At 34.3% G+C, this 12,527-nt stretch overlaps 1 protein-coding gene across 1 annotated transcript; it reads left to right on the forward strand.

Moving 5' to 3' along the window:
* The first annotated feature begins 884 nt into the window (after positions 1–884).
* Positions 885–12,212, forward strand: LOC148610589 (uncharacterized). Its single transcript, XM_088595764.1, has 12 exons — positions 885–1,031; positions 2,771–2,886; positions 3,651–3,783; positions 5,611–5,740; positions 7,368–7,583; positions 8,238–8,356; positions 8,638–8,770; positions 9,238–9,293; positions 9,588–9,790; positions 10,240–10,410; positions 10,693–10,830; positions 11,927–12,212. Exons 1-12 carry the CDS (start codon positions 949–951, stop codon positions 12,088–12,090), a joined length of 1,662 nt encoding a protein of 553 aa, XP_088451890.1. The 5' UTR covers positions 885–948; the 3' UTR covers positions 12,091–12,212.
* The last annotated feature ends 315 nt before the right edge of the window (positions 12,213–12,527 follow it).

Below are 12,527 nucleotides of genomic sequence, written 5' to 3' on the forward strand. Positions count from 1 at the left end.
GTGAATTTGTTATGAAATGTACATGTATGCAATAACAAATACATGTACGTATCTTCTGTAAATCATTTTGTGAATAGCCAATGAAGTTGCTTAATTTACTGTTACGTATTGTCAATGAGTAAAATCTGGCTTTTTGAGTACATAAATAATTTTAATTTTGCAAATACAATAGAGTAAATGCTGAAGAGTTGTCATTAAAGGAGTAATGAAGGGAACCAAGGTTGTATTGGTAATCAAAAGAATGAAATCCAGGGACAAAGACCAAACATGGAAAACAGACATACACAACAAAGAACATAAAGTAACTAACATCATACACACAAAGTAACAAAAGCAAATGAGCAACTCGGACTCCACTAAAAACTGGGAGCATGGAACAGGTGCACCAGTAGGGTAAGCGTCCTCTGCTTTTCTAGAAACACCCGCCGAGCTGCTCATACAAAGTCAAGTACGGGGTAGACGAAAGAGGAAAAGAAAACTATGACACGTTGAACAAATCAGTTTTCATGGCGCAGATGGATACACCATAACGATCCATGAATTCATGATGACGACCATAAAAGTTTTGTAGAGATGACTTCAATCTTGTAGCAACATAACCTTGCTCCAGAAGCCTATTTGTCAGAATTCTAGCGCGATAAAAAGTCTGCGTACTGTAGTCTCGGCAAGCTCTGGCATAACGTATGAGTTGTGATATGAATCATACGCACTAAAAGCAATAGCAAAACAATACAAATCGTAAAGAAGCAAAATAAAAACAAAAACAAAAAACCAAAACAAAGGAAAGAAAAAACAAAACAAAACAAAATAATAAACTGAAAACAAATAAAAGTCTGTCCAACATCCGGTTGTCACAATGTATCGTTTATGCTGTACCGTGACGTTTGACGTCGTCAAGTTGCTAACAAACGTTGCTATTGGATACGTCACTTCTCGACCGATCCCGACATGAACAAGGGCTCGGAAAGAGCTGAAGCCTTACCCTATCTAAGAAATGAGGAGGCAATCAAGAGATGCAAGCAAACACTGAGGTATATTAAAACGAACTTAGCAATTCTTAGTCTTTATGTACAAGTTAACGCGGGCGGCTTAGCATATCTCACGTTTTCGATAGATCAACTTGGCTGGAGTTGGCCTAAATGATTTCCGAAAATAGAGTAAAATTATTCGAAAGTCTGACAGTTTTTAAACGTATACTTACAGAAAGGTATGGAGCAAACACGTAAGACAATTCTTGCATTTTTTCTCTAGAGGCTCACTGTAGTTTCTAGCAATCTTTATTTTCGCCATCTAACTGCTGAAGACGGAAAGATAGAGAATTTTTAAATAATGAAAAATTGAATAAGTAAACTTTTATTTCGCGTTTCAAAAGCAGTGACAATTATACCATCGAAAATAAAATGCATGCTATTAAAAAAAAAGAAACATCGTTTATAAGACATTTCAACGGAAGATCCTTTAAGAGAGGGTATTCACCAACCAAGTAGTCAGACTTGTCCGACCCAGAATTATGTCAGATTTTATTTATCATATTATTATGATACTACAAAGTTTAAAAGGAATGAAACTCCGAGGATTCATTCCTTGTATTACACATAGTAGAAACTTTCAATGATAGATATCGGCTTCCTATTTCGATAGTTTTGGTATTGATTGTTTCTTGTATACAATTTATATTGTAATTTTGATCTTCCTACATATTTAATGCTTATGCATATTAGCAATGAAGATTATTAGTAATTTTTTTTGTAAATTAAGTTATCGGCTTTGACGGGTAGATTACTGCAGCAATGCTAATGTCTCACTAATCACTTCTAACATTTCCATCACTTTACATGTTAAAAAAGTAATTTTTAAAGTTTCGCTGTGAATTCCAAGGACAAATGACGTCTTAAAGTTGCATACCATTGCGAAGCCTGGAAAATAAGGCTTCCAAAATCACTATGCTAATGGTACGATGATTGTAGAAATTCTTCACAAAATTACTTGAATAAATAATACTGAAAATCTACATTTTTACCTTTTCTGCTAACTGACAGCGTGGAGGCAAATTACTCGCACATGTAAACAATATTTATACACTTTTGTAGTTAATTTCATATATTATTTTAAAGTACACATTCTCTGCTTTAATTTGACTACTTTTAATCATAATACACACAAATAATGCACTTACAATGCATATGTTCAGTGTGTTTTTGGCACTATATAGGAGGTGGCCATTTGACACGGAAGTGGTTAGTGAGACCTAAAGGTTGTATAAAAAGCTTTTCATCCGACTTGCCTTCGGATCGGAAATAGTAACGGATGGATAATATCTAACGAAACTTCCGCTTTGGTTGTCGTTTGTCTCAAGTGCAGAGTGGCTGTGGGTTCGATTCCCGGTCACCATGGTAACACCAAATATAATTTGGCAGTTACTGTTTATTTGAAAAAGGAGATACAGTGACTACTTTCTAGCTTTATGTCCGGAAAGGATGACATGCTTGAATGGACCGTTGCTTCTGTTAGCTTACACAATAAAAAATAAGATCCGGCTCAGCGTGCCGGATTAGTACAAAGCAGTCTGTTTAATTGATCAAACGTTCCAGTTCCGAAATGCATGAAATGCATGGCATAAAGCGTTAAACCACAATCAATCAATCGATCGATCGATCAATCAACCGATCAAACCATTCAGCTTCGATGAGAAAATATTTTTTCCAGAATTATGCATAATTATGAATATATTTTGCAATTTCTAGTCTACGTTTTCGTAATTTGTTTGTAGATTTCAAGAAGAACTTAACCTTGTGGTATGGGAAAGGGCAAGAATCGAACTCGTTTACATTCGAAATCTGAGAGAGTGGATAGCAACAATCAGAACCAAATTAAAAGCACATCTAGGTATGTGTACAGTGCGGTTCATGTGAATCATGGAAAAGTCACGCGGTGCACTGGGAAAGATGTTTTAGTAACTACAACAAACATGTTTATTTGTTGTATTATTTTCAAAATACATCATCATGAAAAACAAATTATTTTTTTTCAAGTGTTGCGCACCAACATTTAAAACTCGTGAAAAATTTGTGTTATATAATATATGAAATATAAGTTAGTCAACTCTACACATGAATGCTTTTCATTTCTTTGTTTAGTCGTTATCCCTGGATTATGTTTTTTTTAATACCCTTCGAATCCTGGTTCCCTTGATTCGCCCCAATATTGTTTCTTATCTTATATAAAAGTCATATGTGTTTCATACGATTTTTGAAGAAAAAAAAGAATATTTCACGTGGTTTTATATTGCAAAATCACATATTAATTAAATACCGGTTCTAAACAAAAGTTTCCTTAATTTTAAATTTTAACAAATAAGATATGTTGCAATTTCGAATGCATTGTGTACTATGTATATACTGATTTTCATTTGTTCGTAGTCGAGTTTTCCTAGGGGATACAGAGATTTTAAAAAGAGGGGATCCCTTTTGCCCAAATTTGCATGAAATTAACATAGAACGGTTGCAAGCCACCACCCCCTTCCGCGATCGCCACTGATTTCACTCATAAATATGTCAAAATTAGTTGTCAAATCTGCAGCCATTCAAGTAAATAAATCAAATTAATCAAGTAAGACATATCATGTGTTTAGAAAATTCTAAAAATTCCAGATCAACCGAAAGATAGCACGGATGATATCGTCATTGCTAATCTGGTAAGAGAAGCTGACTGTACAGCAGAGATACACCAGAATATACACAACTTGATTATGTCCCCTGAAGGACCGTATAGTTCTCTTCAGAGGTAATGTATGCATCGGTAGGCGTGGATCCAGAGATTTGGGAAAACAATGGGTCAATGCTATTATTTGCTCATTTTTGCCGAAAAGTAATTTCGTGGATCGTTACGGTGTACCCATCTGCACCACGAAAACTGATTTGTTCAACGTGTCATAGTTTTCCGTCTCTCTTTCTCTACCTCGGACTTCATTTTTATGAGTAACTCGGTGGGTGTTTCTAGAAAAGCAGAGGACGCTTACTCTACTGGTGCACCTGGTTCATGGGAGTGGAGTATGAGTTGCTCATTTACTTTTGATACTTTGTATGTATGATTTTAGTTACTTTATGTACTTTATCGTGTGTTTGTTTTCCATGCCTTGACTTTGTCCCTGGATTACATTCTGTTGATTTCTGCTAGACTCTTTGTTCCCTTAATTACTCTTTTACAAAATTCACATAACTTTCGCGCAAGAAGGGGTCCAAACCCAGGCAGTATCCCCTGGACCCGCCATTGATCGTGTAGAGTTGAGAGAGTAAAAGGGCGACTGTTAAGTGGGGTATCAGCAGAACTGAGTAGGCCATGAACAATATGTTTAAGGTTATATTAAAGAAAATATAGGTTAGGTAGGCAGGTCAATTAGATAATTTTATCAATTTTTAAAAATTATTTTATATAGCAACTTAGGGAGGTTTTCTTGACTTTAATAGTGCTTAATTGAAAACAAACTTAGTTCAGCGGCATTTCATAAAAAAATACCAATGAATGTGCTAGGGTAGGTAGGGTAACCTTAAACAGGCAAGTAACGCTGGCCTTAAGGCCGTTGGCGGACAGAACAGTCTTCAATGCAATTAAAATTGTAGACGGATCCAAGGGAGGAAGAAGTCTGTCCCCACTTTATGCTCTTGAATTATATATATATAGAAAATCACTAGAAATCACTAAAACGGACCAGACCAGCCGATGGACCCCTTATAAGAAGGTGGGTTGTATGTATGACGAGTTTAATCGATATTGCCGCAACAGAATTGTAGATCTATAGTACATGTACAAGTCTAAAGGATTTTTTTTATGTTGCAAGTTTTAAAAATAAATCGTATATTTTATTCACAATTAGATTTACATAAGGAGGTAGACCTAGGGTAAGGGACACAACTCTTAGAAATCTTTGGAGCGTTTGTATTCGCAACTTTATATCAATCTTATGTAAGCATCAAAGTAACTCGGACTGATTTCATTCTGTTTCAAAGGAAAGCTTGAAAGTCTTTGGTGAAATTGAATATGATACAAACATATCACTGATTGAAAGAGGTATTTCCCTTACCCTAGGTCTATCTCCTTAAAGTGATTCCATATTAATTTTGAATTAAATATCATGCGGTATAAAGATTTGAAAATTTAAAGATTTAAGTGTCAGTCAGCAACAATTATTCAGTGGGTGAAACATAGATGAATTTGACAATCTTACTTGACAATTTGTACTATTAGACTCCAGTTATCGCATATAATTTTGGTAGAATGAGTTATAATTTCATTGAAAAGCACTGCAAATTATTAGTAACATTTCAAGGGCAGATAACTTGTAGTAAAAAACAAAATTTTCTAGCATACTTACTAGTATGAAAAATTCCAAACAACACAGAGGTCAATTTGCAGTCATTGTAAAAAGAGAACAGTTCTATTAGTGAAATTACATGGTTAGATCTGTGGATTATCGATATACATATTTAATATCATTCAAATTTTACCTGATTTTTAGAAAGGTTTCTACCTAATCAATTCGGAGTATGTGACGTCACACCTGGGGCTCAGTTGTTTTAAATTTCCATGTTTTTTTTTAAATTTGTGTTTTAGGGGAATAGGATTGAACAAAATAAATCCGAGGAATCCTGAAGAGAAGCTTCTCTCGGATATAGAGAAACAGTTCCACATAAACAATAAGAAGAGATTAGCAATGGAATTAGACCTCCACAAGAGGAGAGTAGTAAGTGATACTAACTTAACTAGCAGTTAAAGCACTAGTCTTTATAAAATTCAGATGTTACCCATAGTAGCGGTAACAACGGACCACATTTCTAAGTTCTCCGTTGTACTTTTATGAAGGAGTAATCAAGGGAATCAAGGTTATAGAAGTAATCAAAAGAACGTAATCCAGGGACGAAGACCAGACATGGAAAACCGACATACACAACAAAGAACATAAAGTAACTAAAAGCATACATATAAAGTAAATGAGCAACTCGGACCGATAGGGTAAGCGTCCTGAAAACCATACATTCATTTCTCACTGATGTACATGAAATCAACACAATCCTGAATTTTAAACACAATCTAGTGTATTTTATAAGTGCAATAACTGACTAGTAATGTGGTTATTTAGTAAAAATGAATTCGGTAGGTTTTTGACATGCATGAACTATCTGTTGTCTGATTTTAATAGCAAGTTGTACAATTTTGTTCTTTTTTATTAATAATTTTCTACATTTCATTCAAGAAAATAACACATGGCACGCAATTTCGATACAGCTTTTTCGTTTCGTAACCACTAAGTTATCAGTATTTGGCCAATCGAGAAACGGAATTGCGATCAGGTGACTTGCGTTTCATAGAAGAGCGTCTTTAGGGTCAAAGGTTATAAAGCGAAAATATATCGATTGCGTCGAAAAAAAGGTAAAATTTGATCGAATTAAACACTGACTAATGATGCATTTCGCGTGGTTTCATCTATTGTCGAGTCCATTGTTATTTTCCGGGGAAAAGGTCGAGTGATGTTCCGATTATTCTCGAATTTTATTAATTATGCTTCTAAGTGGTATTGTTCTATACTTGTCATATATTTGAATTGAATTTATCTGTGTTCAATTTTGTACTTATGAAAAAACACGTACTTAAGTAGCACACCAGCTAAGGATCATGCAAAATGTGATTCATGGGTAAAAAGCCTACACATTTTTATTTTTGATATTTTGTTTGAAATGTCATAGTAAACAGAAATAAACGTGGTTTTTCATATAACCCGTGCTCTTAGATAAAAATTATAAAGAATGCACTGTAGATTTCAAAATTAAGGGAGATAACTCTGTAAATGGCGCTCAAATACAATAGAATCTACCGTATTTTCAATGTCGATTATCTCCTAAGAGCAGGCAGCTTTGAATGAATAATTACACATTTCATTGTATAGACCCATGAAAAAAATTTAATTACAAAATTAAAAATATGTAGCCTTTTTTGGGGTGTATCGCATTTTTCAGATTTGCATGATTCTTACAAAGACAGCTACTTAAAATCTGATATGTGACGCCCATTGGTGTGTACCGTTTACTCACAGGTGCTCGTTTTACATGTATATATCGGGGCCCTGATAATGAGTCAATTGCAACGAGCCCCTGTGGTTTACTCTGACTTGTCACCTCTGCAGTCTCGGACATGGGAGGACACAAAGTAGTAAACCAAATTGTGAGCAATGCTCACTAGATTGATACCCCGCTCCACAATCGATAACATGATCCTTTTAATCTCCAAAGTGAGTTTGATCAAAATCTAAATGACAATTTAAAAATCCATTTTTGATGGACATAAAACCAAGCAGCCATTTTGTTTCTTTTCAGAATATCGAGAAGATGAAATCTTGTACAATCGAAATTGAAGAACAGCTGTCGAAGAGAAGCCGCATTGCAACTAATCGTCGTAATTCTCGATCCAACAAGAAAACAGAGCATCTTAATAATAGATTATCTATGTTTAGAAAACAGATTGGAGCTGAGAAGGATGTTGTTCTGCGAAAAGAGGAACAATTGATGGAATTTTTGAAAGGGACAAAAGAGGTATCACTTTATTTGTTCTTTTTTTATTTTATAATCTCAGTTTTTTTGGCTTAAGGAGGTAGACCTAGGGTAAGGGACACAACTCTTTAGAATCATTGGAACGTTTGTATTCAGGCTCTTTATATTAATCTCATGTAAGCATCAAAGTAACTTGGTCTGATTTCATTCTGTTTCAAATGAAAGCTTGAAAGACTTTAGTGAAATTGAATGTGATACAAACATATCACTGACTTCATGAGTTATGTCCCTTACCCTAGGTCTATCTCCTTAAATTGACTTGGGTTGGACATAAAAAAATATGAAAAATACATAAAAAAACACGGTATATGATTTAACCTAGCGTGTTTTCCATGGACAGGAATTGAAGAAAAAGAGCACACACTGACTGATCAAAAGAGGGTGCACACTGTCAGCTGCAGTGATTTTTTTTTCATTTCAACCAATTTCCCGGAAACGGAAGGACGCACACTGGGCCTGGACCCGGCTTTGATTTTGTATTTTCGAGATGAATTCATTTTAGCAATTAAACATTTTACTGAAGGGACTTTTACAGATTATAGAACGTATTAGCTAATAGAAAGGCTATAAACTAGTAGATATGTTTTACTATTTTAAATCACATTTTTCAATGTGAAAGTGTTTCCACATATTCAGGTCATGCAAAATCTATACAACGATTTGACGGATCACCAAAAGCTACGGTTGGCTCTGATATATGAACAGCTAGAAAACTTTTCCGTGACATTTAGAGGTGTGGACCAAGGTCTTCATAAGTAAGTATTGTTAACGGGGAAATTTTCGTGCCAACTAGAACTCGCAATCTTTTGTAAAATGATATTGATGAAATTCACAGTATTTTCCATACTTATGATGAGTAGTAAGATAGAATTTGGAACCTCAGTAATATCATTTTTGAAATATAAATACTATTAGTTGATTTCATGAACACGTCATTCTACAGAAAGATGGTACAACAGTTCTTAAATATATTTACGTAAGCGGAAGAATATTGATAAGTCTTTTTGGCAAAGTAACATTCAAAGATGTTTTTCAGGAGAAAGTCAGAAATAAGAGAGATGTCAATAGCATTTAATTCGATCAATATTGATGAAATCATGGAACGCTTTAAGAAGCATGTTGAAACCAGGGCAACATCTAGAAAGATCGGAAGGGTTTTTGATTTACAGGTATAGATGCTATGCAAAAGTTTCTCATAAAAATATTGTTTTTGTCAGTTATATCCCACCGCTGCCACCAAATCATGGACTGAAATTATCGTTAAAGGCATACTTTATTGGGTAAATTAACCTCACTCTGACACCTACATGTCAAGAAATAAAATCAAAATTTACAGTTATCAATAAAGACTTTAATTTATCGTTATATTGCATGACATAACTTCAAAAATGATTTTTTTATTGTTTCCCTGCCTATGTGCTTTTTTGTCTCATTAGAGTTTATTCTGTGCTATTTTCAAAATCATCTAAAATGTTTAAGGAACTTACCTAAATGAAATATATTTAGTTATGAAAAGATAAGTAGCCATTAAAGAAAAGTATAGAAAACACCTATCTAAAATTATGAGTGCTATTTCTACAATATTTAATCGTCAGTTATTAAACGATCGCAATATTTTGTGTTATTCTACATACAGGATATTTTCAGTCCAATAAGAATGAGTCAAAAGGGCAAGAATGATGTATGTCATAGGTTCGTATAATGTACACTTATAATGCTTTTAATTCATTACATAAAACTAAAAAGTGTAAAAGTGGAAACAGCATTAGTAACTGTTAATGGTTCTTATGATTATTTCTCAAACTTTTTCAGATTGATTTGAATTTAGCAAAGAGTTGGTTTTCGGAAACCTCTAAAAACATGTGATTATCAAAATGTTTTCCTAACTATGCATGGAATACTTATATTAAGGTTTCGAATAAACTCTCTATTTTCACGATAATTTTAAATACTACTAAATTATTACATTAATCGCTTCTTTTGTAGCACGTCAACACTTCCCACTGAGAGTAACGATTATCGGGATCCCACCCCTGCCACCAAGTCAGCCATAGTTATGGGTCGGTTCCAGTATGGGAATGCGGATAACAGTGAGAGTGACAATTTGCTAGTAGACACCTTCTGTGCATCTTCTTCTGAGTCTCTCAGGAGACAAAGGATGAATCCACCACTGCTATCAGATAGCTCAGGTATGCTCACAATATGATATAAAAAAAATCCTTTGATCAAGTGCAGATCCATGTAAGAATCAGGCAAACCTTACCGTAATCGTAATACATTGGAAATGTTTTGCAGATTTTTTCATTGCTGAAAAGCAAAATACACTTTTCGGTGCTGATCTGGAGGGGTTTGGTTAGTGATATTTTTCATTAGAAGAATTGCACCATAGATTACCACCCCCCCCCCCCCACCCAAACCAATTTAATTTTCAATTAAGCCATGCAATCAAAAGTATCTCTCTTTTATTACCACGAAATCTCAAAATTATGGACATGTTATCAAATCAGAACAGGTAAATCTGAAAAGCTAATAAATATTAAACTTTTTGGTATAATGTATATCTATTCACGATGTGTGTGCATTTTTTTTGTGTGTGTTTCGTGTAGTACTATATTTTGACGCATTCTTTCATATACAGATTCCTCTCTTGGTTCGGGTATTGAGACCATAAATATACCATCAGAACCAGTTACAAACCTCAAGATGCCGCCACCATTCCCAACTAAAGGATTCTGTACTGGTGAAAGTGGTGGCCGTAATTCCCCAAGCAAAAAGGAGAAACATGTTGAGTTTGCAGACCAAGTTGAAGGTAATTTTCATTCAATTGGCACTCGAGTAATCGCTTAAGTTTGACCAGCATGCCTTTTCCTAACTTATGACATAAGAATTGTGACATTGTGATTGTCATTCCATCAAGGGAAGACACTTTCTCTCCTGAACATTATTATTGTATGCGCTGTAAATGGATTTCAGTTGTCAAGTGTTTTGGTTAACGAAGTATTATCTACAGGTAATTAAAAGATCAAACCGATTAAAATCTGCTAGTGACATTTCTATTAGTAATTTTGTTGTCTTTACGTTTTTTTTACAGATACAGCCCGCTGGTCTAGCACATGTCAGTACAACAGCCCTAGTGATGAGGATGACGTTAGCATGACCAGAAATATCAGAGTTGTTGCTATGCACGATTTTGTTGCACGAAAAAGGGATCAAATATCATTCCGAAAAGGTACGAGTTGTCGTTGCTATGAATGAAAAACCTAAAAATTGTGATTGATGGGGCTGTTTAGATTTTCAGAAAAAAAGCAATTTATAGCATATACACATCATTTATATATAACATAATATATAATTGTTACAAATATATGGAATTTTGTAAAAAAAAAACAACAAAAAACAAACGAATTTTGTGAAAAAAAACACAACAAAACAAAACAAAAACAAACTATTTAGTCCCTCTTAACCTTAACTTAGTACATATATGATTCGAATCGATTTTGTAAGTAATTTTTAATTTCGAAGAATTTTCATTGTTCTGTTGCCAAGGATTTTATTACTTTCGTTGTCGGGGTCTTTCAGGTCTTACTTTAAGGTGTGTTTACACTTGTTGAGGACCTATCGGTGATATCTGATATTGCTTTTTTGTATTTTAATTGGGTACTACGCTAGTACATGTGTTTCGTTCCGCCATATTAGTTTCTTTTTCAATTGCTAAAAACACAGCAATTTTCTACCTTAACAATCGAGACTAAATCAACAATTTTTATACACGTTGTTGTATACCTTCATCAAAATTTTCTTCACGTAAGAGTTAGAGCCATCGAGCTTTAATAACAGTCCTTAGCACTTGCTGCTTACGGACTGCGTACAACTCTTTCTATTATAAGCACTCTCCCAAACTTGTTGCCTCCGTTTTAGTTATTAATGAATATGTCCATGGAGACCCAGACAGTGAGGGCACATGCCAAATTTTATTAAAAAAAACGTCCATAAGAGTTCACAAACTCAGGTTTTTTTTAAAGAAAAACTGAATGTCAGTTTGTAATTTTCTGAAATGGCAAGAATAAAATAATTTATATTAAAGCAATACAAAATTTAAAATAACGAGAATTAACTCTGTGATCTGTTCATAATTGAGTTTATTTGTAATGGAACTTTGACCAAATATTTCATCCATTTTTCATTGAGAAAAATCCCTTTTCTCCCTTAAATCATTGGAACGAAACATTGGTTTGATAAAAAATTAATCTCTGCCGCCCATATCACAGGATCTGCCTGATTTCTACATGGACCGTCTCTTAAAATTACTTATTTTGGTTTGACAGGCCAGATCATTAAACAGAAGATCCCTGAAAATGAAGACGGTTTTGCTTATGGATGGGTTCGGGAGAACAGATTAACTCCTAAACAGTATGGTTGGTTCCCAGCGGGAATCGTCCAGCGTTACCAGCCTTTGGAAAGAAGTTCTTCCAGGGGAGAAATGATATAAGGAAGTACAACGTGGAACGTACTGTTTATGTTGAGAAGGATGTTGTTTGCGAAATATTGATTTGATTTATATATTCGAAACAGAGACTTTCATAATTTTTATGCAATAAATGTATACCTGTTGATTAGAATTTATTTATCAGAAATCATATTTGACCTGTCGAACTACTAGAAAGCATGTTCTGTTCGAATGATCAAGCTTCCTCGTCTTGAAGTGCTCGAAATATCTGCCATGGGGTGTTAAACTACAATTAATCAATCATTCAAATCAATCAAGAGCTGTACATTATTATTTTTTTTGTCGCGACAGATTAACCTGTTTACCTAAAAAATGACATGAACGCAATGGAGGCTTAACGGTGTCACTATTAATTTAAGCAATATTTAAAGACCATTCAAAATACGGGCTTCTACTATTGTCGTTTTTTGGGGGTGACT

The sequence above is a fragment of the Perna viridis genome, chromosome 8 (genome assembly GCF_037379345.1).
Source record: "Perna viridis isolate PV_CMFRI_1.1 ecotype Kerala chromosome 8, ASM3737934v1, whole genome shotgun sequence".
Taxonomy (NCBI): domain Eukaryota; kingdom Metazoa; phylum Mollusca; class Bivalvia; order Mytilida; family Mytilidae; genus Perna; species Perna viridis.

Bases quoted from the DNA above. Each gene is read 5' to 3' on its own strand.
- LOC148610589 (XM_088595764.1), top strand. From the start codon at position 949: ATGAACAAGGGCTCGGAAAGAGCTGAAGCCTTACCCTATCTAAGAAAT. The intron at 2,887-3,650 runs GTATGTGTACAG...TAAAAATTCCAG, and splicing joins CAAATTAAAAGCACATCTAG to ATCAACCGAAAGATAGCACG. The intron at 8,771-9,237 runs GTATAGATGCTA...TTCTACATACAG, and splicing joins GAAGGGTTTTTGATTTACAG to GATATTTTCAGTCCAATAAG.